The sequence below is a fragment of the Zalophus californianus genome, chromosome 6 (genome assembly GCF_009762305.2).
Source record: "Zalophus californianus isolate mZalCal1 chromosome 6, mZalCal1.pri.v2, whole genome shotgun sequence".
Taxonomy (NCBI): domain Eukaryota; kingdom Metazoa; phylum Chordata; class Mammalia; order Carnivora; family Otariidae; genus Zalophus; species Zalophus californianus.
In genome coordinates, this window is record NC_045600.1 from 70,891,953 (window position 1) to 70,916,067 (window position 24,115).

The 24,115-nt window shown below is 55.2% G+C and overlaps 1 protein-coding gene across 1 annotated transcript; it reads right to left on the bottom strand.

The window, feature by feature from the left end:
• Window positions 1–1,999: 1,999 nt before the first annotated feature.
• NYNRIN (NYN domain and retroviral integrase containing) lies at window positions 2,000–22,079 on the bottom strand. The gene is made up of 9 exons (XM_027572720.1): window positions 21,902–22,079; window positions 21,513–21,727; window positions 12,163–12,830; window positions 10,491–12,044; window positions 10,203–10,333; window positions 10,014–10,110; window positions 8,233–8,334; window positions 7,910–8,011; window positions 2,000–6,603 (listed from the first exon to the last, which is right to left on the bottom strand). Exons 2-9 carry the CDS (start codon window positions 21,708–21,710, stop codon window positions 3,753–3,755), a joined length of 5,703 nt encoding a protein of 1,900 aa, XP_027428521.1. The 5' UTR covers window positions 21,711–21,727; window positions 21,902–22,079; the 3' UTR covers window positions 2,000–3,752.
• Window positions 22,080–24,115: the final 2,036 nt, after the last annotated feature.

The following is a 24,115-nucleotide window of genomic DNA, read 5'->3' on the forward strand; positions in this document are numbered from 1 at the left end:
GACCTTGTAAGTTGTTCCATAGCGAAGAAGAAAAATCTCACCATCAGAGGGCTCAGAAGCCAATGTGGGTAAAATCTGATTATGGCTTAAAGTCATCCTGAATAGCAAATAGATTTTGCTGAGCCACCTTTCTGATCAGCCTTCCACTTAGGAGTTAAAGCCTTTCACTTGCTGCCCTGTACAAAGAGCATGTGCATGGCTCTTGGTGAAGGGGGGCCGGGAAGACCAGGACCTCTCTGAATGGCCTGTGAGCTGAGATCCCAGGTTCCTGAGCCACAGGCTCCTCTACCACATTCTCTCTTACCACCCTGCTCTGTATTTGCTTGTTGAGTCATCTTGAATCATCTCCCTCACCCGAGTGTGGGTACCAAAGGGGCAGAGACCATATCACTCACATTACCTGCTACCCACCCCACACCTAGACAGGGCCTGGCACATAGGTGCTCCACAAATAATGAATGACAGGGTACAGACAAACTGGGGAGTTCTCAGGAAGGACATTTCCTTCCTACCACTCCATACCCCTGCCAGTGCTGGACAGAAGCTTGGGCAGGTGATGTGCGCCTGGTTGGCTCAGTCAGTTAAGCATTTGACTCTTGCTCTGGGCTCAGGTCTTGATCTCAGGGTCCTGGGATCGAGCTCCACATCAGGCTCCGCACTCAGCATGGAGTTTGCTTGAGATTGTCTTCTCCTTCTGCTTCTCCCCCCACCCCACCACGTTCACGCGTGCTCTCTCTCTCTCTCTCTCTCTCTAAAAGTAAATAAAATCGGGGCGCCTGGGTGGCTCAATCATTAAGTGTCTGCCTTCGGCTCAGGTCATGATCCCAGGGTCCTGGGATCGAGCCCCACATAGGGCTCCCTGCTCCGCGGGAAGCCTGCTTCTCCCTCTCCCACTCCCCCTGCTTGTGTTCCCTCTCTCACTGTGTGTCTCTCTCTGTCAAATAAATAAATAAAATCTTAAAAATAAATAAGTAAAATCTTTAAAAAAAATTGGGGGGCAGGTGAAAAAGGCAGCAAGAAGCAGAAGCCCAACTTTGGGAAGCTTGGCCACCATTAGGATGGTCTCTGAGCCTGAAAGGCAGTAACAGCAAGAGTCCAGGGGCAGGAAGAAGAGAAATGTTAGCTGGCATGCAACTGGCGTAGTCCGCTCAGGCTGTTATAACAAAATGCCATAGACTGGGGGGCTTACACAACAGGCATTTATTTCTCACAGTTCTGGAGGCTGGACATTCAAGATGATGACAGATCCAGTGTGTGGTGAGAGCCCGCTTCCTGGCTCGCAGATGGCCACCTTCTCGCTGTACCCCACATGGTGGAGTTAAAGTGACTACTAGCATCTTTCTCTTCTAATAAGGACGTTAATCCCACCATGGAGGCTCCACCTTAATGACCTCATCTCTGATTACCTCCGGAGGGCCCTTCTAATACCTTCTAATACCTCTAATATCTAATACCTCCTAAGAGCATCCTACTGGGGGTTAGGGTTTCAACAGATGAATTGGGGGGGGGGACTCAAACATGCAGTCCCTCCCAGCCCTGCTGCAAACCAGCAGTGGGGCCTGACGCCTGTCGATGCTAGGTGCCAGTCTCCCCATCTGTGAAATAAGACCATGGGTCAGATGAGCTCGGAAGGGTGGTGCCCAGGCCTTCAACTCTGCAAGTCAGCCTGGGAAACGTGCGGCAGCAGTTCCCCCACGACTGCCTCCCACCCTCCCCACTCCCAGAATTGAGTCCGTAGCTAAGAAGAACTGGACGGGACGCCTGGGTGGCTCAGTTGGTTGAGCGACTGCCTTCGGCTCAGGTCATGATCCCGGAGTCCTGGGATCGAGTCCCGCATCGGGCTCCCAGCTCAGTGGGGAGCCTGTTTCTCCCTCTGACTCTCTCCCCTCTCATGCTGTTTCTCTCTCGCTCGCTCTCTAATAAATAAATAAAATTTTTATTTAAAAAAAATTTAAACAAATAAAAAGAACCGGACATTGACTCCATTTGGATCCATTTATTGACCAATCGAATGAAAAAAAATCATATAAAAGGGTATAAGATCATAAATGTGGTTAACAGCTGGGGGGCTGGGGAGGGAGGGAGGACATGGGTCCAGCACGGAGGGGAGGTTGGCATACTATTGGAGGGAGGGGGCAGAGAAGCCAGGGAGCAGAGAGTGGAGGGAAAAGAGGGAAAGACGGTATCTGCTAACAAGCCCGCAGCTCACCTTTCAATTTCTCAGCTGTCACCCAGTCATTCTCTCCCGGACAGAATGAATGGCTGGAAATGGTTTAAGGGCAACATCGAAGCAGTTTGTCTACGAGAGCTGGGAGTGGGGAACCAGAGAGGATTCTGAGGTATTCTCTCCCTTGAACCTGTCGCCACAACCCTGTTTAAAGTGAACTGAGAGTCGGGAAGCTGAATCCTGGTCCCAACTCAGCCACCAAGTAGCTGTGTGACTTTGGGCACATCGATGCCCCCTCTGGGCCTCTTTCCTTGGCTGCAAAACAGGCAGACTGGACGCGACGGTAGGCAATGCCTAGCTCTAGCAATGCCAAGTGCTTTGGCAACCTGGGCCAGGCCAGGAGACTGGCTCAGCTTTGGAGAAATAAAATTACTCAGAGGCCCTGCTGGAGTGACACGGTGCTGGCCTTCACCTGGAACTGCTCTGTGGGTGGAAACAGCAACTCGGAGAGGTCAGTGTAAGCACACACACCTAGGAGAAATTCACTCTCCCTACAAGATGATCTCTGCAGAGAGTGGCTCGGAGGGAGCTGGGTTTTGCTCTACACAGAAGGCAGGTGCAGGGGATGGGGTGATCCAACCAAAGCAGTCACACGCTGTGCAGGGTCTGGGGATGCAGGGCACAGTAGACACGGGAGGAGGAGAGGGCTGTGGGCTTTGGGGTGGGGTTGGGAGGGCGAGCCACGCCAGCACATCACCGTGTGCCAGACTGCTCATTTCAGATGCCCTGCCCTCCTTGAAAGAGGCCTGGGCCCCTTGGTCTAGTTGAAGTAGCTTGTCAGGTGGAGATGCCACACTCGGCATCGAGATCCTTGATTTCTGTATGGTTGATGCCATTGAAGCAAGGAACGGGGACTTGTCTCCATTGGCTGGAGCCAACTGAGGTAGGCCGACTGTCTCCCCTCGACCTTCCCCTGCTGACAAGCGGGACGGTCGGCGTACCCCAGCGCTGAGCCTCGGGCCCAGAACTGCCAACCCCTCCTTGACAGCTGGGCAGGCCTAGCCTGGCCTGAGGAAGGTGGCCATGAGACTGGAAATGAGCTGTGACAACCTCATGGACTTGTGTCAGCTGTGACAACTTGAAGGGCAAGAGCCCCCAGTTGAACCTTCAGGGGAAGAGTCCACATTAGAGGAGGGAATGGAGTTCCGGTTTTGAGGCCCAGAAGCACACCAGAAGTAAAATTCTAGGGGGCATGTGTATATATATACCTGTCCACGTGTGACAGGACAAAGGAAATACTCGGGGAAAGACATTGAGCCTGGCCTACCCTTACCCCAGGGTGAAATCGCCAGAGGCCCGTATCTCACAGCCTTTGACAGATTCTCCCAATACCCCAAACTGGGGATGTTTCCGTAGGGACACTTGTCCCCAGTTCAAGGCAATTCAGCAAAGCTTTGTGAATTAACTTCTCCACAAAAGGCACAACCGAGGCCCCCAGGGGGCTGTGAGGCCACTTCCCGGGGCTGGGGGTGGCCTAGCAGCAAAAGCCCAGGACCTTGGAGTGGGGGCTCTCCCACCACCCCGGTCATTGCTCCAAGACCTTGAAGGACAGGGGTGTGCCGCTCTTGGCAAAGGCCTTCATCAGACTGCTGGGATAGATGCACCCCAGTTTCTCCGGAGTTGGGAAGCCCCAGACCCTGTAGAGAGACAGGCTCAGGCGGTCCCCAATATAGAAGGGGCCCACCCACTTGGCACTGCTGCCATTCCTGGGGAGGGACAGCAAAAGGACTTGGTCGCCCACATTCCACTCCTTCTCCTGACTCTCCCGCTTGAAACGCCTGTTCTCCGCCTTTTCACTAGCCTTGTCAGCCACCCGCCAGTGTAGCTCCAACAGCTCCCCAATGAGCTGCAGCAGGAAGACATCCATCTTGAGGCCTTCGATATTGGCACTGCTCATCTCCCACCACAGGGGCTCGCTCAGCCTCGCTTCGTCCCCCGTCAGGATCTGGACAGGCGTGGCCTGGGCGGAGGAGGCCCTGAAGGCCAGGTGCAGCAAGGGCAGGGAAGCCGCCCACTTCTTGCCGTGCAGGAAGATGAACTCCTTGAGGGCCCTCTTGAATTCCCAGTAGGCGTCAGAGCTGGTCAGGCAGGGGAACTGGAGGTCCCGGCTCAAGGAGGCAGCCTGGGCTCCCAGGGCCAGCCCACAGCTCACCAGGACGTGCCGAGCGAACTGGGGGCCCTGGGCGGCCTCCAGCCTCACAGGGACACCCCATCTGGCAAACACATGCTGCAGCAGCACCTGGGCCACGGCCGTGTGCGTGTAGGGCTTCAGTGGGAACGCCTCCACCCACCTGGTGTTGGGGTCGGCCACGATCAGCACATGCTTGTGGCCCTCTTCGCTGATGGTGATGGGGCCCACCACCTCGATCTGCAGGGTGGACCAGGGGGCAGTGGACCTGAGGGGCCAGGGAGACTCAAGGACCTTCAAGTCACTGCCAGTGAGGTTCCGGGGGATGCAGAACAGGCAGCTCCGGCAGTAGTCCCTCACATGCTCCTGCATCCCAGGCCACCACCCCAGCAAACGCAACTTCTTGTAGGTCTCCTCGGGCCTCTGGTGGGCACCCAGGGGCAGGTCATGCACAGAGAAAATCAGGTCCCTCCGGAGTTGCCTCGGGACCACCCAGACCCTGGGCCTCTTGTCCCCCTTGAACATGAGCAGGCCGCTCTCCTGGTCGAGGCTGAGGGAGCTGAAAACAGAACTGAAGGGGGAGGAGCCAGGCAGTTTCTGCCCCGCCTGCAGCTTGGCAATGATCTCGGCCAGGGTGCCGTCGCTCCGCTGCAACGCCAGCAGGTCGGGCCTCTTGCCCATGGTGTGGGGGGACACGGCGGGGACCGGCACATCCTTTGGCAGGTCCCACCACTGGCCGCCCCCCTGTGCGCCCTGTTTGGCCAGGGTGTCCACTGTCACAGCAAACAGGGAGCCCCGGTAGGAGGTTCGGTAGATGAACGGGAGGGAAGAGAGGCCAGAGGTGAGCGAGATGATGTAGGAGAGCAGGCTTGGGTGAGGTAGCAGGGCGCCGTCCGAAGAGAGGAAGCCTCGAGCCCTCCACAGGGGCAGGAGCTCCCAGAGGAGGCTGAAGATCCAGTTGCAGTGTGTGAGGAAAACCACAGGCAGGCGGGACTGGCCAAAGCGCTCCAAGCCACAGGCCACGGCCGCCAGGTGGGCATAGGTTGGAGTGTAAGGGGAGCAAGAGAAGGAAAGGGAGACGGGGGCGCTGGTGGGAGACAAGACATAGAGACCAAAGCCGGCACACCACTCGTCCTCACGGTAAAAGCAATAGCCCGACATGTGGATGCAGACGAAAGTGGACAGGTCGGAAAAAGGAGGCAGGACCTGGAAAAAGCGAGGCATTGAGGACGCGGGCGTCAGCAGTCGGTTTTCTCCCAGCAGGCCCTGGAGAAGGGTCAATTCCAGGGCCCTCTTGCCTTTGTCCTGTACCAAGAGGGACCATCGGATCAACCATGCTTTGGAAACCCTGCGGCCCTCCCGCGTCTCAGGGCCCACGGTGGTCCGGGAGGCGTAGGAAAGATCCAGGACCACCGGGGCATCCCCGATGCAGCGGGAAAAATGTTTGAGGGCCCAGGCCACAGCGTAGGGGCTGTCTCCCCCTGACTGGGGGCCCTCGCTCTCCTCATCGGGGAGGAGGGGTTTTGAGGTATAGGCAATGGGGTGCTTCCTCCCTGAGTGCTCCTGATAGACAACGGCCGTTAGGGCCACCTGGCTCACTGTCACCTCCAGGCGGAAGGGCAGCTGGGCGTTGGGGGCTGTCAGACAGAGGGCAGACACCAGGGCTCGCTTCAGAGCCAGGAAGGCCTTCTCATGCTCCCAGTCCCACTGCCAGTCCGGCTTCTGCTTGAGGAGGCTGTGCAGGGGGCCCACGAGAGCTTCGTAGTCAGGGATGACATCCCGGTGGGAGTCCATGAACCCCACGAAGAAGGAGAGTGCAGTGAAGTTGCTGGGGATGGTCAGCTGGGCCAGCTGGGCCAGGACCTGTTGGCAGGGAGCCTTCCCATCCCAGGGGATGCCCAGGTAGGGAGAAGCCGGCGCAGGCAGAAGATCGATGTCTAGGGCCCCGTCAGGGGGGTCATGGAGGCTGAGGCACCGGAGGATTTCCTCTGAAAGGGAAGGGCACTCAGCCCTGAACACTGATGCCAGGGAGGAGTCCAGGGCGTCTTCTTCAGACAGCTCCTGCACGCCCTGTCCCTCGCTCTGCCCCCCGTCCTGCCCCTCCTCCTTCTCCTCCATGACTTCCTCCATGTTCCACAGACTCTCGGCAGGCGCAGGGGCAGCACCGTCACTCGGCTCAGAGGCGCTGGCCGAACTGGGAGGAAGGGTCTTCCACACCTTCAGGAAGTTGCCAACGTCGGTGTCCAGCCTACACCAGAAGAGCAGATCGGAGGCGTTAAGGGGCCTCATGGAGGACGGAGGGGCACCCCAAGGGGAAAACCGCATCTGCGGAGCCTCATCCCGTGGCCGAGTGTCCCTGAGGCCGGGCCAAGTGCCAGCGTGCCAGGCGACACGGCAGAGCCTCTGTCAGGACCCTGCCCGCCCCCCCCCCCCCCCCCGGTGCCTTCTCTACCTCCAGCATATGCCAGGCCTCCATATCAGAGATTCGGCTGTGCCCTGAGGGCTCATCCAACCAAAACCTCATTAACCAAGCAACATTTCCAACGAGATCTAAGCCGATGATATGGTAGGAGTGAAGTGACTGGCACTTCCAACCGGCCCCAACGATGAGGAAGCCAGGGGAAAGTCAAGAGAGGGAGGGGCGCCTGGGCGGCTCAGTCGTTCAGCGTCTGCCTTCGGCTCAGGTCATGATCCCAGGGTGCTGGGATCGAGCCCCGCATCGGGCTCCCTGCTCCGCGGGAAGCCTGCTTCTCCCTCTCCCACTCCCTCTGCTTGTGTTCCCTCTCTCGCTGTGTCTCTGTCAAATAAATAAATAAAATCTTAAAAAAAAAAAAAGAGGGAACGGGGCCTGACAAGGGATTGGGAGCGCACAGCAGACAAACCCAGGGAAATGAGACTGAGGAACCTGGCCCCAGAAGCAACGCCTTGTCCCAACACCCTGCTGGGCCCTGGGAACTAGGAGGTGGGGAATAAGGTAGCTCAGAGGGGGCAGATACCAGGGCATGAGTTACTGCAAACCTGGCCCAGCATAATGGTCATGTATGTCTAACTCCAGTTGTGAGAATCAAAGATAATAGATAGGGGGAAAATCCACCGGAATGTACTCCAGCACAGCTCCCCTTATTCACCAGGAAACAAGAATGAGGCTGTCCACGGCAGCACCGGTGCCGATAGCATGATACGGAAAATGTCAAATGAGCCCCAGCAAAAAATTGGATACATCCGTTGGGTACTTATGGAATGGAATACCACACAGCCATTAAAATGAGCCATGTGAATTCACACGGCATAGATCTGGATAAAAAAAAAAAACAATAAAACATTGAGTACAAATGCCAACGGCGGCAGGGTGCATGCAGTGTGCAAAATTGGAAAACTGGAAAACCATACTACGGGTGGTTTACAGATGCATTAATATGTGGTAGAAGTGTCAAGACCTGGAAAATGGAACCACTCGGCTCATTGCTAAGCACTAGACAAACGCTGGCTAGCACCGAGACGTTTCTGGTCAATCCCAGGAGGGGCTGGGAGGCAGCGGAGGCCCGGCCCATTACCTGTTTGGCTTCTTCAGAAACTCGTCCAGAGTGGGGCCATCACGGCCCAGGGGGTCATCCGGCACCATGAAGAGGTTCCCCGCAAAGGTGAAGGGCAGCAGGCTGGATCCGGGAGAGAGGGGACATGGTCATAGAGGAGGCCTTGACTCACCCACGGCCCATCGCCCCCCAGGTGTCCGGACGGGGCTTGAGACCCACTCTCCTCCCAGGCAGGTGCTGGTGGGCACGGCTCCAAGGCCCCTCTCCCGGGCCCAGCACTCCCTGCCAGGGGCTACCCAACATCCACAGGGAAGGAACGGCTCCAGCCCCTGGGATCACCTCACCGATCTTTGACCATCAGTTTCTTGGAATTATTCATCAGGATGTGGAGCTGCTCATTGGTCACAATGATCCCGTCTGTCTCCTCTGCCAACTTTACCATGAACCTGCAGGGAGAAGGGATGCTGCTAACCACCCAGCAACCCTCCCTTGCCAGGCCTTCGGGGAAAATGAACTCTTAGTGTCACGTGGAGGTGTGCGGACCAAAAATGCTGCCTTTGGTAGTCAGGGAGCCAGGGCTCAGGAGCCCCTCCCCTCGTCTATGGGGCCATCCGGGATCACCACTAGCCCCCAGGAGGGTGAGGTTGGATGCACACCCCCAACTGTACATACAAACACAGACCCCTATTTAAGAGACAGACATTCAGACAAATGCACAGACACGCACACGGGAGCCTGCACACTCGTCCGCATTCACACATGCATTTTTACCGCTGCAGTTCCCACGTCTGCAAAATGGACACGTAAATACCTACACTGTATTGCTGTGAGGATTAAACTGAATGAGATAGGACATTGAAGTGTCTGCCTCGGTGCCTGGCACACAGCATGCACACAAATATTCCATTATTCCTCTTCACCAATGCACAACATTCTCATACGTGCCAAGACATACATACATCTATATGTACGTATACACGCTACATATACACCTGTATATACGTATATACACATAAACATATGTAAAAACACATACCTGAATAAACAAATCCACTTTGCCAAGGATCACCTCTCCTTGAAAGAGGGCTGTGACCAGGAGAGAAAGCAAAGGCCACCTACTTCTCGGCATTCCCCAGAGGTTGCCTTTCCAGTGGCCCCAGGCATGCTATTCCACAGGTGCCCAGCAGAGGGGCCTTTGCAGAAAAGCCATCTTCCCTCAAGACCTTCCCAAAGGGCCTAGCCCTTGAAGGAGGGATGCCTGGGCTACCATGCCCAGCCCTTCCCAGGCTGGGTAGATGCCAGGTCTTGGGGAAAGTGGGGAGGAACAGAACTTCCCATTGCCCAGCGTAGGAGGGGCCTAAGGGCAGCCAAGACCTGTGTGTGCCCAGCATCAGCTCCAGCCTAGGACCAGTGACTATGGCAGGGCCTTCCCTACCCCAACAGAGGCAGCATCACACACACACACACACACACACACACACACACACACACACACACATACACACACACCAGCCCTGTGCATACTGGTCCTGCAGCCACGCTGGGGACTGGGTGCTTAGGACTGACAAGTAGGGAGGCACTGGGGTTTTACCGAGGAGACAGGGCCAGTCTAACTCCATTTTCAGAGCCCAGCCAGGGCTCCAACCACATACAGTCACACACATACCTCTGCCCAGTGCCAGGGCTGGGGGCAGGGGGGAGACTGAGGCAGTTCCTTAAGACATGAACTTTAGCCCAAACTGGAGCCCCAAATCAGTCACTTGGGCAAGCAGCTCACCGGAAGCACCAGAGGTCCCCTGGGCCAGTCCTGCCCAAAGTAGTGGGTCTCAGCCCATAGGTGATGGGGGAAGAAAGCCTGTTGACTAAGGGAATGGAGCTGTGGAGTCCCAAAGTCAGGACTCCCCCTTGGCCTGGGGTAGAGCCGACCTTGGAGCCCTCGCCCCACGGTGTCCCTCCCTCTGCCTCCAGAGGGCGCGCGCACCAGGCCATCCTCTCTGACGGGACTCTGGACAGGACCCTCGGACATGTTGGCTTCCATCCCCCCAGAGCAGGGAGGCAGGACTCCACCTGACACAGCAGCCCAGCCCCCGGAGCCCTACAGAAGGAAGGCCTGGGACTGGCACACCTATAATCGTAGGTGGTGATCTTCTTGCCATTTTCGAGCTGGGAGGGGGTGATTGAAAGCATCTTGAGGGAGTGCAGCTTCGTCAGGAAGTGGCTCTCTGGAGGTGAAAGGCAGAAGACAGGGGCTGCTCAGAGGAAGGGCCACGTGGCAGGGGCCACAGTCGGGACAGAGAGGCAGCGGGCAGCTCACCTCTCACCCTCCGGTTCTTCTTCAGCTGCCAGGTGGGCACGAACACAGTGACCTCTCGGTGGCCCCGGTTCCAGAAATACTGTACCGCCATGGCAATGCCACGGCAGGAGAAGAAGTGCTGGAGGCCGTGCCTGGAGGGGGGAGGGCGGGGGCGGGAGGTGAGGGAACAGGTCCCTCCTGAGGAACATGGCCCTGCCTCCTCTGGGCCCTCCCTCAGAGCCAGGCAATGCCACGCCCTGCCCCAGCTGCCCAGAACCCCCAGCCCACCACACGCCCCTGGGTACTCACACCATGGCCACACTGCTGCCGTCAATGACCACTCGCCGCAGCCCCTGGTTCCCGGGTTCCCCCGACAGGTTCAGCTCGAAAGGTGTATTCAGAGCCTCGTGGTACCTCTGGAAGCTGGTCACTGTGCTGTTGGCCTGTGGGTGGCGAGGCGGCTGCCTCGGGGCGCCCTCCCGGGCCCCCAGGAGCCCCTGCATCTGAGGTCGGTGCTTACTACTGGGAGCCAAGTTGCTGCCGGACTGGGGACCCTGCCTTTCGGCCTCCCCCTGGCCCTTCGGGAAGGAGGCGTTGCCCCTTGACGAAGGCTGGCCCTCGCCCAGGGGTTTGGCCCCATCCGAAACTGGCCCCGGATCTGTGGGCGTCTTCTGAGCCGCAGGTGTTTTGGGAGCTCTGGAGGCTTTGGGGGCAGCAGGTGCTTTGGGGGCAGCAGACCCTGTTTTGGATGCAGGCCCAATTTGAGCTTTGGGTGCTTTGGGCCCCGCAGGTGATGATTTTGCCGCGGGCGTTTTCTGAGCCGCGGGAGTTTTTGGAGTTGCAGGTACCTCTGGAGCTGCTGATGCCGGTGGAGCCCCGGCGGCCTTCTGAGCAGTGGGCACCCCTGGAGCTGCTGGCTTTGTCGGGGCCGAAGGCACTTCGAGAGCTGCAGGTTCTGCGTGGACCACCGGCGTCGTCTGGGCTGTAGGCACTTTGGGGACTGCGGGCAGCCCTTGATCCGCGGGTGGGGTTTGAGATGTGGCCACTGCTGCAGCCATGGGCACTTCGAGAGTTTCAGGCACTGTTTGAGCATCGGGTACTGACAGAGCAGTCGGCCCCCCTTGAGCCACGGGTCCCCCCTGAGCTGTAGACACTCCTTGCCCCGGCGGCAGTGCCGGAAAGGGCCCCTCTTCTGGCCCCTTACTATCCCACTGCCCGCTTCCTTGATCCCCTGGCTCGCTTCCAGCTTGCAGCTGCGGTACAGAGGTCAAGGGTGGCCCTATCTGTGGAAGTCCAGGGCTAGTCTTGTCCTTTACACCTGAGCCCCCCGAGACCACCAATAAACTCATGACTTTTTGGGGGGTCTCCGGCCTCGAGCAGTTCTGGAGGGCCGCCTCTCCTCCTGGTCCCGCATCCGGTCTGCAGTCTGGGCTTTCCATGCTGGGCAAAGGAACCAGCTCCTTCTGCTTCCACTCGAGATTCAAGGGCAAAGGATTCTGCCCTGGTAGCTTGAACTGAATGGGGCCCAGCGGCCTCTGCCAGAAAGGGAAACTGAAGCACGCCTGGGACAGGAGCCAGGCCAGGTGGAGGGAGTGCAGCTCATTGATCCTCCAGAAGGTGGCCGCGATAGCCCCCGGCCACAAGGGCCCAAAGGCTGGCCCCGGGGTCCAGGCCTTCCAGGGCGGGCACACACCCAGGGCTGACACGGGGGGCTGGAAGGGGACTTTGTCTTCCACTCTCTGGCCCTGCCTCTGCTGTGACAGGGCCTGTGTGTGGGCTGTGGAGTCCTGGCTGCCGGTGGCTCGCGCCGGCCCTTCCTCTCGGGGAGCGCTGTCTGTGCCACCGTGGCTGCTGGAATCGACCCTGGAGGAAGCCCCAGTTTGTTGGAAGGGTGGTTAGACCATTTAAGTCCCCCACTATGTCCTTGGGGTGGGGGAGCAGGGATAGGATCCGAGAAGCAAAGAGATTCTTCAGAACTTACCGTACCAGCTGGTTGGCGGGTTCCTGCTGTGTGTTCTGGCCGGGGGTGCCCGATACCAGGGCCCTGGTGGCTCCCAGACTGGTTAATCTCTTGGAATGTTCTAGACTCCTGTTCTGGAGGGTACCCACCTCCAGGAAGGGCCCAGGACCGTCTCCCACGGACACCATGGCTGGGCCTTCCTTCTGCTGGTGGGGAGGGCAGATCAGGACCTCGGGGTCAGAGCGCGACTCGGAGGTACCGATGCGGCCGAGCCACTCGATGATGTCTTCCTTGCCCGCCGCGTCCCGCACCAGGCTCAGCAGCAGCTCTTGGACCGCTGGGGGCAGCTGCAGCAGATCCCCTGCGTACTGGTCACCACGGATCCAGACCAGGGCCCCGAAGGCCCTGGTCACCTCGGCCTCCCAGATCCCCCGGGGTGTGAGCAGAGCGGCAGGGCCCCAGCGCAGCCGCCCCACCAGCTCCTCCAGCCAGTTCTGGGTCATGATGAAAGACTCGGTCAGCCCCCCCACCATCAGGGAGCCGGGGGGGCCAGGCACCAGGTAGGCCAGGGTGCTCCAGCAGAGACAGTCGAGAAAGAGGCCCTGGGCCCCAAGGAAGGCGCAGTGCAGGGCCTGAGGGTAGCGAACCTCCTTCCACAGCTCCGGGCTGCACAGGCCCTTCAGATACTCCTGAGGCCACAGTAGGGAGAGCAAGCACAAAAGAAGTCATCCCTTCAGGGGCCTGCACTCACTGGCTTGCACTCCCCAACCCCAAGGACATGCCCTCCCCTTGCCTACCATAATCCAAATGCCGCCCCCCGGCCCGCCCCTCTCTCCTGGTCCTGTCCCCCCTCACACACTCATTTCTTCCCAGGGAACTCTCAGACAGGATGAGGGAGGCACCCAGGGGAAGGGGAAAGCACCTAGGCTTGGAGTCGGGGGCCCTGGTTCTAGTTCCAACTTGACTGCAACAGGTTAGGTAGGTTAACTGGGAAATTTACCTTCTTCTCGGGACCTCTGTCCCTTCGCCTGTTAAGTGAGCTACCCCTAAGGTCCAGTCCTACCCTGGGGTTCTAGAAATGTGAGCTAGCTAGGAGAAGGGGAATTGCACACTACTGAATATCCTCCATGAGCCAGGAACCTATGTGACCTGGGGCAAGTTATCTACCCTCCCTGTGCCTGCGATTCCTCATCTGTACAATGGGGATAACAGCCCCCCCCCATTAAGCTATTATGAAGCTTCGATGAATTAATAAAAAGGAAGTGCTTAGCCTAGCGTCTTAGCCTAGCTATTTGCATTCTGTATGCTCAGAAGGGACACGTCGCTCGACCAACGACACACAGCTAGAAGCTGATAGGCCAGGAGCACAATCCACATCTGTCTGACTCTGAAACCAGAGCCCTTTCTACCTCCTCAGACTGCACAGTGACTACAGGGTAATCCTGAGGGATTCTGGCTTAATCCCCCTCCAGAAGGTCTCTAACATAACCTGTACCTGTAACCATGGTAACTCTGTTGCCCAGAGGGAAGAGAGGAGGAGGTAAGTCACTGGGCCAGCATCCAGGGGAACCCCGCAGATATGCACAATGGTTGAACCTGAACGAAGGCCTCTGGCTCTCTGGGCAGACCAAGTCCTCATGTTTACAGGGCTCACACACTCAGTCTTCAGCAGCCGCTGGGAGGGGAGAGGTTGGGGATCCCCCCTTACACGGCTGAGTTGTACCAGCACGGCCCCATGAGCTCCAAGGGAGCATGGGCACTCCCTCTTAAGCAGCCAGCCCATGTTGATTGCACTTGCCCTCCGGTCCCTCCTGCCCCTGCACATCCCACGTCCGTGACAGCCATCCCTCTTCCCGTTTTCCCCTAACAGTTCCATTAAGGAACAAAGGCTCCATTTTAGATCTCCAGCAGCCATTCTGAAGACCACTCCAGCGCCCTCCTCAGACCATTCTGCTCAGGCCTATGCTTACCTCTTCTACCTGGACCAGGCCACAGACATCCAACCCCTTCCCCGAAGGGCCTAAATACACCTAGGCACTTCGGCCCAGGTCTAACCCCTTTGCGATCAGTCCAAAACCAGCTCAAAACCTGATAGACATCCCAAGCCAATCCCTCCCACCTAGAACCTCAGCTGGTCCCACTGTCTGGCAAGGGTGAATCTGACCAGATGCGGGATAATTATTGTAGACCTTAACCAATCCCCACCCCAGCACCCTACATTCCAATTACTTGAAAAACAATATGTAAAAATGAAGAGATGTGCTGGAGAAGAAGATTGTGGGTGGTTTCTTTCTCTTTGTGCAAAGAGCTTAAAATAGTTATGGTTCCATTAACTGTTCAATATTTTTTAACTAAAAGATAAATTAAAAACTAGAACCCTTTTCCAAATAATAAATGTGAACTAATATTCATCGAATACTCACTGTGCGTCAGGCTCCATATACACATGATCTCATTTATTCCTCTCTCCGCCCTAGAAGGAAATTACTACATCCCCATTTTAGATGAGCAAGGAAGGGCACAAGTTCAAGGTTACACAGATAGTGGGCTGGGATACTCAGGCACCCTGACTCCAAAGTCTGGGGTCTTAACCACGGTGCTGTCTATACCATTCAACAAAAAAAGGTAAAGAAACAACAGAGTTGTAAGTTGGAGCCCCACGTTGGGTCTAGAGATTACTTAAAAATAAAATAAAATTTAAAAGTATAAAGGCAGACTGAGGTAAAGTTGTTCAAGGAGCAATTAGAGACCAACCAGCCCCCTACACAAAGGCTGGGTAAGTACCTCACACACCTGGAGGTTTGCTCTCTGGACAACCTAGCGGGCAGGAAACAAGGTCCCGGGATTAGAGGTTGACCACACACGTGAGGGTGTGCAGACCGTACAAAAAAACATGAAGGAAGGGAGGAAGGCCAAATGATGAAGTCTACAATGAAAGCTGAGTGCAGAGAAACCCATTCTTCCCATTCGGCAATTCAGCAGCCAGACCGTGACCCTCCAGGACAGAGAATAGAGAAATAACATTCTGGAAATCTGGCCAGCTGGAGAGCAAAGACCTAAAGATCACCAAACAGGTTCCCTGACAGACAATGCCCTCAGATCTCCGTACACCAAGCTCAAAACCAACAAGTGTCAGCCTCGTGCATGGATTGCCATGACATATGAGGAAAGCTTCTAATGTGAAATAAACATACAGGAGCGCCTGGGTGGCTCAGTCGGTTAAGCATCCAACTCTTCACCTCAGCTCAGGTCTTGATCTTAGGGTCATGAGTTCAAGCCCCACGTTGGGCTCCACAAAAGAAAGAAAGAAAACATACAGAAAGGGGCAGGGAACAATTTGAAGGAAGAGAAGCTAGGCAAGGAGAAGAAAACTTCAAAATGTTTACTGTCATTGCTCTCTCAGAGAGATAATAAAGAACATTGAGCACGTTAAACAAGAATAGAATACTACTTTTTTTAAGATTTATTTATTTGAGAGAGAGTGTGTGTGCAAGCAGGGAGGGGACAGAGGGAGAGGGAGAGAAAGAATCCTCAAGCAGACCCTGCTGAGCGTGGAGCCCAATGCAGGGCTTGATCCCAGGACCCTGAGACCACGACCTGAGCCATAACCAAGAGCCAGCCACTTAACTGATTGAGCCACCCAGGCGCCCCTTTGAAAAGAGAATTCAGAGAACATAAATGACTTTTTTTTAAGATTTTATTTTTAAGTAATCTCTATATCTAATGTGGGGGTCAAACTTACAACTCTGAGATCAAGAGTTGCATTCTCCACTAACTGAGCCAGCCAGGCGCCCCCATAAATGACTTTTAGATATTAAAAATATGATGGCAGTGTAGTGCCTGGGTGGCTCAGGCGGGTGAGCGTCTGACTCTTGATTTCAGCTCAGGTTATGATCTCAGGGTCGTGGGACTGAGCTCCAGGTCAGGCTCCATACTCAGTGGGGAGTCCACTTGAGATTCCCTCCCTCTCAATCTGCCCCTACCCCCTCTCAAATAAACAAATAAAATCTTTTTTACAAATTAAAAAATAAAAAGGTTGGAAGATAAACTTCAGGAAATCTCCGGGAAACAGAGCAAAAAGTTAGAATTGGAGAACAGGAGAAAAAATAAGAAAAAGAACACCAGACCAGAAAGTTCAATGTCTGAAGAGGAGTTCTAGAAAGAGAAGACAGAGAAAACACAGGGGGGAAATCATCAACAAAATAGTTCCAGAAAAATTTCTAGATCTGAAGAACATGAGTGTTCCAGATAGGCCCACAGACTACCACCGCAGTAGTAACCAAAGACGGATGAAAATAGACCCACACAAAGGGGTCTCACTGAGAAACCTCAAAGCAGTGGGGAAAACTACAAACTTCCAGAGGGAAAACATTTCACACACAAAGGACCTGGAACCTGAAGAGCTTCAGATGTCTCAAAAGCAAGAAGTCAGTGGCATAACACCTCTGCATTTCTGAAGGAAAATAAGTTTCCATTTATAATTCAATACCAACCAAACTATCCATATCAAGTGACCTTCAGATGTTCAATGTAGATATGCCAATGTGCGTATCATTTTACCTCCTCCAACATTTTACCTCCTACAAAATCTTTCTGGGGGGGGGGGATGTTTCTCAGGAAGCTGCTGGGGAGCATCTTTCAACGAATCAAGAAAGGACATAGGAAAAAAGCAAAGACAATCTCCAGGATGATGGTGAAGAGAGAGCTCAGAATGGATTCATCTAGTCAACAAATCGTCACTGAGCACCCAGGCACTATTCTAAGACCACAAGCATCAGCAGGCATGGGGGACAGCTAGCTCGGACTGGAGGGTAGGACACAAGGGACAAGCTTGTTGAGAGCAGTCACCAGCATACCCTTCAGCACCGCACCATCTTCCTCACTTGATGACGCCATCGATGGATGTGACCCACCAACCCAAGAAAGAGAAAGACATTCAGTCCAGTAAACAAAGCATTTGACAAAGAAAAAAGGCAAAGGGATGCCAAGAATGACAGCAAACTGAAATCTCAGATGACAGCCGTGCAGTCCTGGCTAGACAGAAAGATGTCTCCAAGGAAGCTGGAACTGCAAGAACACCCTGAGCCCATAGGTCGGCCTTCTAGAAAACTGTAGCAAAAGGCCACTGAAGTTGTAAGAATGGGCTACAGGTACAAAGAGAAACAAGCAAATGGAAAAACAAGGGGTTCTTACCTTAGTGAAATAAAAAAGTGAGAAAGAAAACATAAGCCGAGTACATGGCAATGCCCAGATGTGAATGATGCATGCCCAGGCATGATGATGCAAACAGTAAATGCAGGTTCGACAGAAAATTGAAACGTAACTATATTGGGAAAAAAGAATGGATGGTGAGGTAAGGGTCTAAACCCTCACCTACAACAGAGAAGGTAAAAAGATATCTAAAACTGGGGCACCTGGCTGGCTCACTGGGTGGAGTATGCGACTCTTGATCTCGGGCTTGTGAGTTCAAGCCCCACGCTGGGTGTAGAGATTACTTAAAAATAAAATCTTAAAAAAGAGAGAGAGAGAGATCTAAAATCATTTAATCACCTCTGAAACTAATAGCACACTATCTGTTAAGTAACTGAATTTAAATTTAAAAAATAGAAAAATAAATATACAAAAATAAAATCAATTAACCAAAAGATAATAGTGTGTGTGTGTGTGTGTGTGTGTGTGTGTATATATATATATATTTTTTTTTTTTTTAAAGGAATGCGTAGATGAGGAAACGCCAAAGGGACTACTGTCTAGGAGGAAGAACACTGAAGACGGAGTTGGGAGGGACAAGGCAGGGAATCACGGTGTCCTGTTGTGTGCTTTTTAAAAACTATTGGACTTGGGGCGCCTGGGTGGCTCAGTCGGTTAAGCGTCTGCCTTCAGCTCTGGTCATGATCCCAGGGTCCTGGGATCGAGCCCCGCGTCGGGCTCCCTGCTCCGGGGAAAGCCTGCTTCTCCCTCCCCCACTCCCCCTGTTTGTGTTTCTGCTCTTGCTATCTCTCACTCTGTGTCAAATAAATTTAAAAAAATAAAAACTATTGGACTTTTTAATTATGCATTACTTTGATAAAAGAAAAACTAAGTTTAAAAAAAGAGAGAGAGAGAAAGGTTAGTTGCCCAAAACCCAATTAAGTGTGTTGGTAAGAGTTTAGCATCAGCCCCTGGGGGCTGTGGGGGGATAGCCCTGATTTGCAGCATTTGACAATTTCTATGGCATAAATACTCCCACCATGGCTGATTTCAAACTACCAATGGGACTCCACTGGTTTGCAAACTTCCTGAAATGTTAACAGTGGGCCAGTAGCAGCCAGCTCCAGCATATCCCTGGCCACCAACGTGGGGAGCAAGGGACAGCTCAGCTTACATCTGACAAGCCAAGCCCAAAGTCAACAAACCTTGCCCCGTCCCACAGCTCCCTGAACCCAGTCTCTGGCTCCCCCTCACCTCCCTCCGTCATCTCCAGAAAGGAGAAAAGTGACAGTCACCTCTCCTCTCTGCGCTCAACGCTTCCTCACATCATTGCCAGGGACAGAGGGCTGAGCAGGGCTTGTCCGTGGGCAACTCTGATCATTATTAAAACCCTCCTTTCCACCTGCTGATTACACCTCAGAGAGGCCAGGCCACCCCACATTTTTTTGCCGCCTGGGAAGGTGATTTCCGGCAAATGTCTTCATTATTTTTTAAATCCCACCACAAGATAACAATTGAAAGGCACTCTTGAGTTCTACAGACATTTTCCTGGAAAGCCAGGGCATATAATTTAGAAACATACCCGGGCCCTTCTCCAGATGAGCCTGTCTCCTTCACCCCTCCTCCCCTCCCCATCCAGCCAACCCCACGCTCACCCCTCTCCCATCCCTCAGCCTCTGGTCTCACTAGGTCCTCTCTGCCTGTTGGCCTGTGTATCACAGCACATTATCAAAGTGCAGGCTTCCGAGTCCCCATCGTTTAGGATTAGGTTCAGCCCCAGCACCTCCACACGGAAGCCACGAGACATCCTCATACTTGAGAAATTGTCACGTATGAGACTGCTGGACCTTGGGGAGCATTTCATCTTACTTTAATTTCAGCTTTTCACTTTACAAACAAGGAGACCGAAAATCAGAGACAAAAGCACTCGTTCAAAGTTGTACAGTAATAACTGACCTATATGGGGCAGCTGGATGGCTGGGTCTTTTGAGCACCCAGCTCTTGGTTTCAGCTCAGGTCACAATCTCAGGGCCCTGGGATGGAGGCACCCCCCTACCCCCATGAAGCCCTTGGTGGGGAGTCTGCTTGAAGATTTTCTCCCTCTTCCTCCGCCCCCCAAAATAAATAAATAAATCTTTAAAAAACAATGACAATAACTGCCATCTACATCCCGTAGCTCTCCACATTTGCAAACGTACTTAAGCATGCATTATTTCAGCTGACTCACAACCCCTCCACGATGTGGGTGTTCTATTATTATTTTATAGATAAAGAAATAGGCTCAAGGGAGAGTAAATTATTTGACCCAGGTCACCCAGTTAGAGGGTAGCAAACCCTGATCTCAAACTCTCTCTGCCACACCCCTCTGTCCCAGACATAGCTTGGTGACAACAGGTTGAGCCCAGATCTCCTGACTCCTAGGACAAAGCCTTATCCTTCCACCCTCCCTGCTCTCCTGCTCCAAACCTCCAACCATCTCTTCTTTCTGCTCATTTTGTGCAATAAGAGAGGGACTTACCCAGAAGACCCTCAGGTTATGTTTCCATCTTAAACAGGGCCTTTCCCCCAAGGGAAGACAAAGGGGAATGAGGTGACAGGTAGGGGAATTGAGAGAGCCACTGGTTACATTAGCAGGGCCTGGGGTGTGAGGGAGGGATCAGTGGCCCAAGGAACCCTGAGATGGCAGTGGAAACAGGAGCAGACAAGCCTGGAGAAGCTGATCCTGGATTTAAAGCAGGGGGCAGGGGCGCTGGGCACCTCTGAAAGTACAAATCCCATAAAAGGGTGAGTCGTTCTATTTCAAATTAACAAAAAGATTAAGAACCCAAAACAACCCCAAAGGCTCCTCTTGTAAACCCACCCTATCCCAGCTACTGAAAAGTCTGAATCTCAGGGGCTCCTGCCCATCCATTCTCTGGGCAGGCACCCCTCCCCTCCCCCGGCACCTCTGTCAGAACTGGAAAAACTGCTGACCAAGCAGCTCCAGTGGCGGGGCTGAGGGAGGAACTTCCCAGCCTGCCTGCCTGCCACTGGCCAGTGTATTCTGGGCTCCCCCACCCATGGCCTTGACCAATTAGGATATTGGTATAGACCCAGCTGGGGAAGGGGTGTGTTTTGGTGGGTGGATGAGAGGTGCACAGGGAGTGGGTGACCTGGGACCCAGGGAAGCTGTAGCATTCCTACCAGGAAAAGATAAGGGAATCTAGGGGGAGAGGGAGACCTTGGCCATGATTGGGGGTCAGAGGGAACCTGAGAGGCCCAAGTAGGGAAGAAGCCTGTGAGAGAAGCCGGGAGAATGCAAGAGAGGTGCACTGTGACCTGGCCTGTCCAGCGCCCTGCCCCACACAGCAGGCCCTTTCATCTGAAAGCCCACAGCCCTCCTCCAAGATTCCCACCCATCCCCAAGGGCTGCTGCCTTCCAGAGCAGCTGCATACACACACACACACACACACACACACACACACACACACACACACACACACATACACACACACACACACACATCCCAGCCCCTGCAAGAGGCTGCTAAGGCATCAAGAGTGTGGAGCAGGGAGCCCAGAGCCCTGGGTTCTGGTCCCAGCACTTGCCACCCTCCCCCCAACCCCCACCTGACACTGTGTCCTCAGGCAAGCCCCTTACCCTCTCTGATCCCCAATACCGCATCTGTAAAATCCAGCATTGCTCTAGAAGGGTTTCTAAGGGCCCCTCTAGTCCAGCACTCTGAGAGGCTCCAAGGGGCAGCCCAGGATCTAAGGAGACTTAAAAGGAGACAGAAGCACCTGGGCCTTCCAGCATCTTGATGGAGAACAAAGAGGTGTTGCAGAGGCCATAGAAATGCTGGACCTTAAGTTGTTCCCCGGATGGGGGAGCAGGCTATGGATGCTGGGGTCCTGGCCATGGAAGGCTCATGGGGGAACACACAACCACGGAGGCTCTCTCAGAGCACTTGAGGGACAGAAGTGACATGCAGGAGAGGGGTGAGGCAGAAAAGAAAAAGGGAACCAGAGGGAAGGAACCAAGGCTGCGGATCTGGAAAGGCAGGAGACTGCCCCACTACCTGCCCGCCATAGTGCCGAATCCAGGTCGAGGGACCTCTGGGGACCCCTGTCTCCCCGGGACAGGGGAGCGTGAGAGGGGTCTGGCTGGAAGGGGCGGGTGGGGGTGGGGACAAGCTGTTTACCTTGGCTTTGCTCATGTTCTCCTTGGGCCCCTCGAGCTGCAGCCAGAAGTAGGGGGTGTCTGGACGGCTCTGGAAGGCGTTCAGCTTGACCCTGAAGATGCGCTGCACTTGCAGCCGCTGCCGCTGCACCCGGGGCTTTGATTTGGTCTGCACCATGAACCATTCCTGCGCCGGAGGGTCGCCCCCGGACAGGAGCATGGCTGCCCCGCCCGCCCCTGGAACGAGGGCGCCGACACTGTCACCGGGCTCCCAGCGCGGGAGGCGCCCCAGCCGGGTGCCGGAGGAGCCCAGGCCACGCCCCCTCCTCCAAGCGGCGCGCCCCCCAACTCCCCCCCCCCCCGCCCTCCGCCCCGCGCTCGGGCCCGGGTCCTCCCGGCTCGAGGACCCACCCGCCACTGCCAGGGCGCCCGTCCGCCCGAGCTCCGTCCCTTTTGGCGGCGGCTCCCGCGACAATCTCTTCCTGCCAGGGGCTGCAGCTGGGGGTGGGACCGCTGGGGCTCCCGCCGCCCTTCCCTCCGCCCCCAGCCTTCCCCCTTCACCACTGCGCCAGCCCCCGCAAGATGAACCCTTTCCCAGTCTGCCGAGTGGCTAGAAGGGGCGCGGAGGGCCGGGGGAGGGGGCGACGAGGCGGGGGGAGGGAGGGGGCGGAAGGGTCCTCGAAACCTCCGCCTTCCACCCAAGTTTTAGGCCCCGAGCCAGAATCAGGGGTCAAAGTTAATTTCCTTCCACGTTCCCCTTTCCTGGGTGGAAGGAAGAGGAAGGGGAAGGAGGGGCGTTCGGGTGCGGGAGAGGGGGCTTGATTTCTGGGACTTTCTCCCAGCTCCTCCCACCGCGCCCCTCCCAGCCCTCCCCGGAGAAGCGGACCTGTGCCACTCCTCCCCCCCCCCCCCGCCCCCCGGCCCCGGAGGAAAGGGTTAAGGGAGAGCAGGGTGGGGAGCCGGGGAGGCCGGGGCCTGAGGAAACTCCGGGCTGGAAACCTAGCAGGAAGCCGAGGGTAACGGCACCTCCTCCCTACCCCACCCCCAAGTCTGGGGACAGCCGGGGCTGGCAGGCAGCCCAGACCCTCCTGAAGCCCCCAGGGCTGGAGGGGCGGGAGAGCCGCCCGAGTGTTCAGACTCGCGCTGTTTATGAAAGCCCCATTTAGCGAGTTTGAGTAATGCCGGGAGGGGAGGCTTCAGGATGGGAGTGAGGGTCTGGCCTGTAATGCCGCCTTTGAGGGTTCGCTCAACCCTTGACCCACAGCCAACCGCTTGGCATCAGCGGTCAGGGACTAGCTCTGGGCTGGGCCCCCTCCCAACACCCTGCCCCGGAGGCGTCGTCCGCACAAAGAACACCTTATGCAGCCCTGCGGCCTGAACAGAAGAACCTGGCTCTGTGGAAGGGCGCAGTCTGGGTCCTGGGCTTCAGTGACCTTTATTTTACGAACCCCAAATGAGACGGGCATTCTAACAGACACAAGTGTACCTATGGGGACAAAGGGCAGTGGACTTTAATTTTCGGCCAGCCCTGGAACATCTGGCCCACGGGGCCATGGCATGTGGGGCCCAGCCTGGGGAGAGGTGGGTGCTCACACTGCTCCTAGTCTGGACTGGACTCAGCGCATCCTGTCCCAGCCCACCCCCACTCCTGGTGCTTCTCCCTAGACTGGAATCCAGAAAAGGAGGAGACTCCACAGCCCTCTGCTCGGCCCCATCTGACGTCCCTGTCTGGCCGCTTTAGAGCGCCTGGAAGCAGACCCCCAGGGCGCACATCAGGTCCTCTCCACTCTTCCCACCGCTGTCTGCTCTCCCTTGATTCAGAAGAGGCTCCTGCCTCCTCGAGCTTCAGTTTCTCCTCGGAAGCAAAGTGAGAGCCTCCTACCCCTGCTTCTCACTCTTCCCTGAATAAGTACGTAACTCTTGTTGACCTTTTCCCAGTGACCATGGACCCCGCCCACAGGGGCATCTTCAAGGAAAACTCTCAGGTTTAATCCTAAATTTAAAGGGGCAGTGCAGAGGATGGAAAGAGGTCAAGTTTAGGAGTCAGGTACCTGATAAATGGATAAAAGAGGGTAATTTATGTAAACTCTTGTGACTCCATTTCTTCAGCTCATAAAAATGGGGATAATAATACCTACAGCACAGGTTGCAAATCAGACCGCACGGTACAGGTACGACACCTGGCACATTTTCTGGCACAGAACAGATACCCAATACATTTTAATTTTCCCTTCCTAGATCTGTCTCTTGTCCCCACATCACCTCTGGCCCACATGTCACCATAGCTTCCCAGAGATCCCCTCTTGCCCACTGTCATCAGCCTGGCTCTAGAGCAGGCGCTCCTCACCCTTCCTGCTAGCCCATCCCCTCCTCCTGCCTCTCCTCCTGAATGTAGTCGATTTAATTAAATAGCCTGGCTCCAGTCCCGACTTCGCCAGTGATGAGTTGTGCACGATTAAGCAGGTAGCTGAGTCCTTGACCTCTCTGGGCTTCCTCATCTAAATTCATTCACTGGGCCAAATTCATTCACTCATTCAACAAATTCGACACATATTTATTGTTTACTATAAGCCAGGCCCTGAGAGTAGAGCGTTGACTAAGTTAACTCCTGGCCCTCATGGATTG

What these genes read in the sequence shown, in the direction of transcription:
- NYNRIN (XM_027572720.1), bottom strand. Translation starts at nt 21,710, where the DNA reads ATGCTCCTGTCCGGGGGCGACCCTCCGGCGCAGGAATGGTTCATGGTG. An exon ending in GAAGAACCGGAGGGTGAGAG is followed by an intron (nt 10,111 to 10,202) that starts GTGAGCTGCCCG and finishes TTTCACCTCCAG; the next exon opens with AGAGCCACTTCCTGACGAAG. An exon ending in AAACTGATGGTCAAAGATCG is followed by an intron (nt 8,012 to 8,232) that starts GTGAGGTGATCC and finishes TCCCGGATCCAG; the next exon opens with CCTGCTGCCCTTCACCTTTG.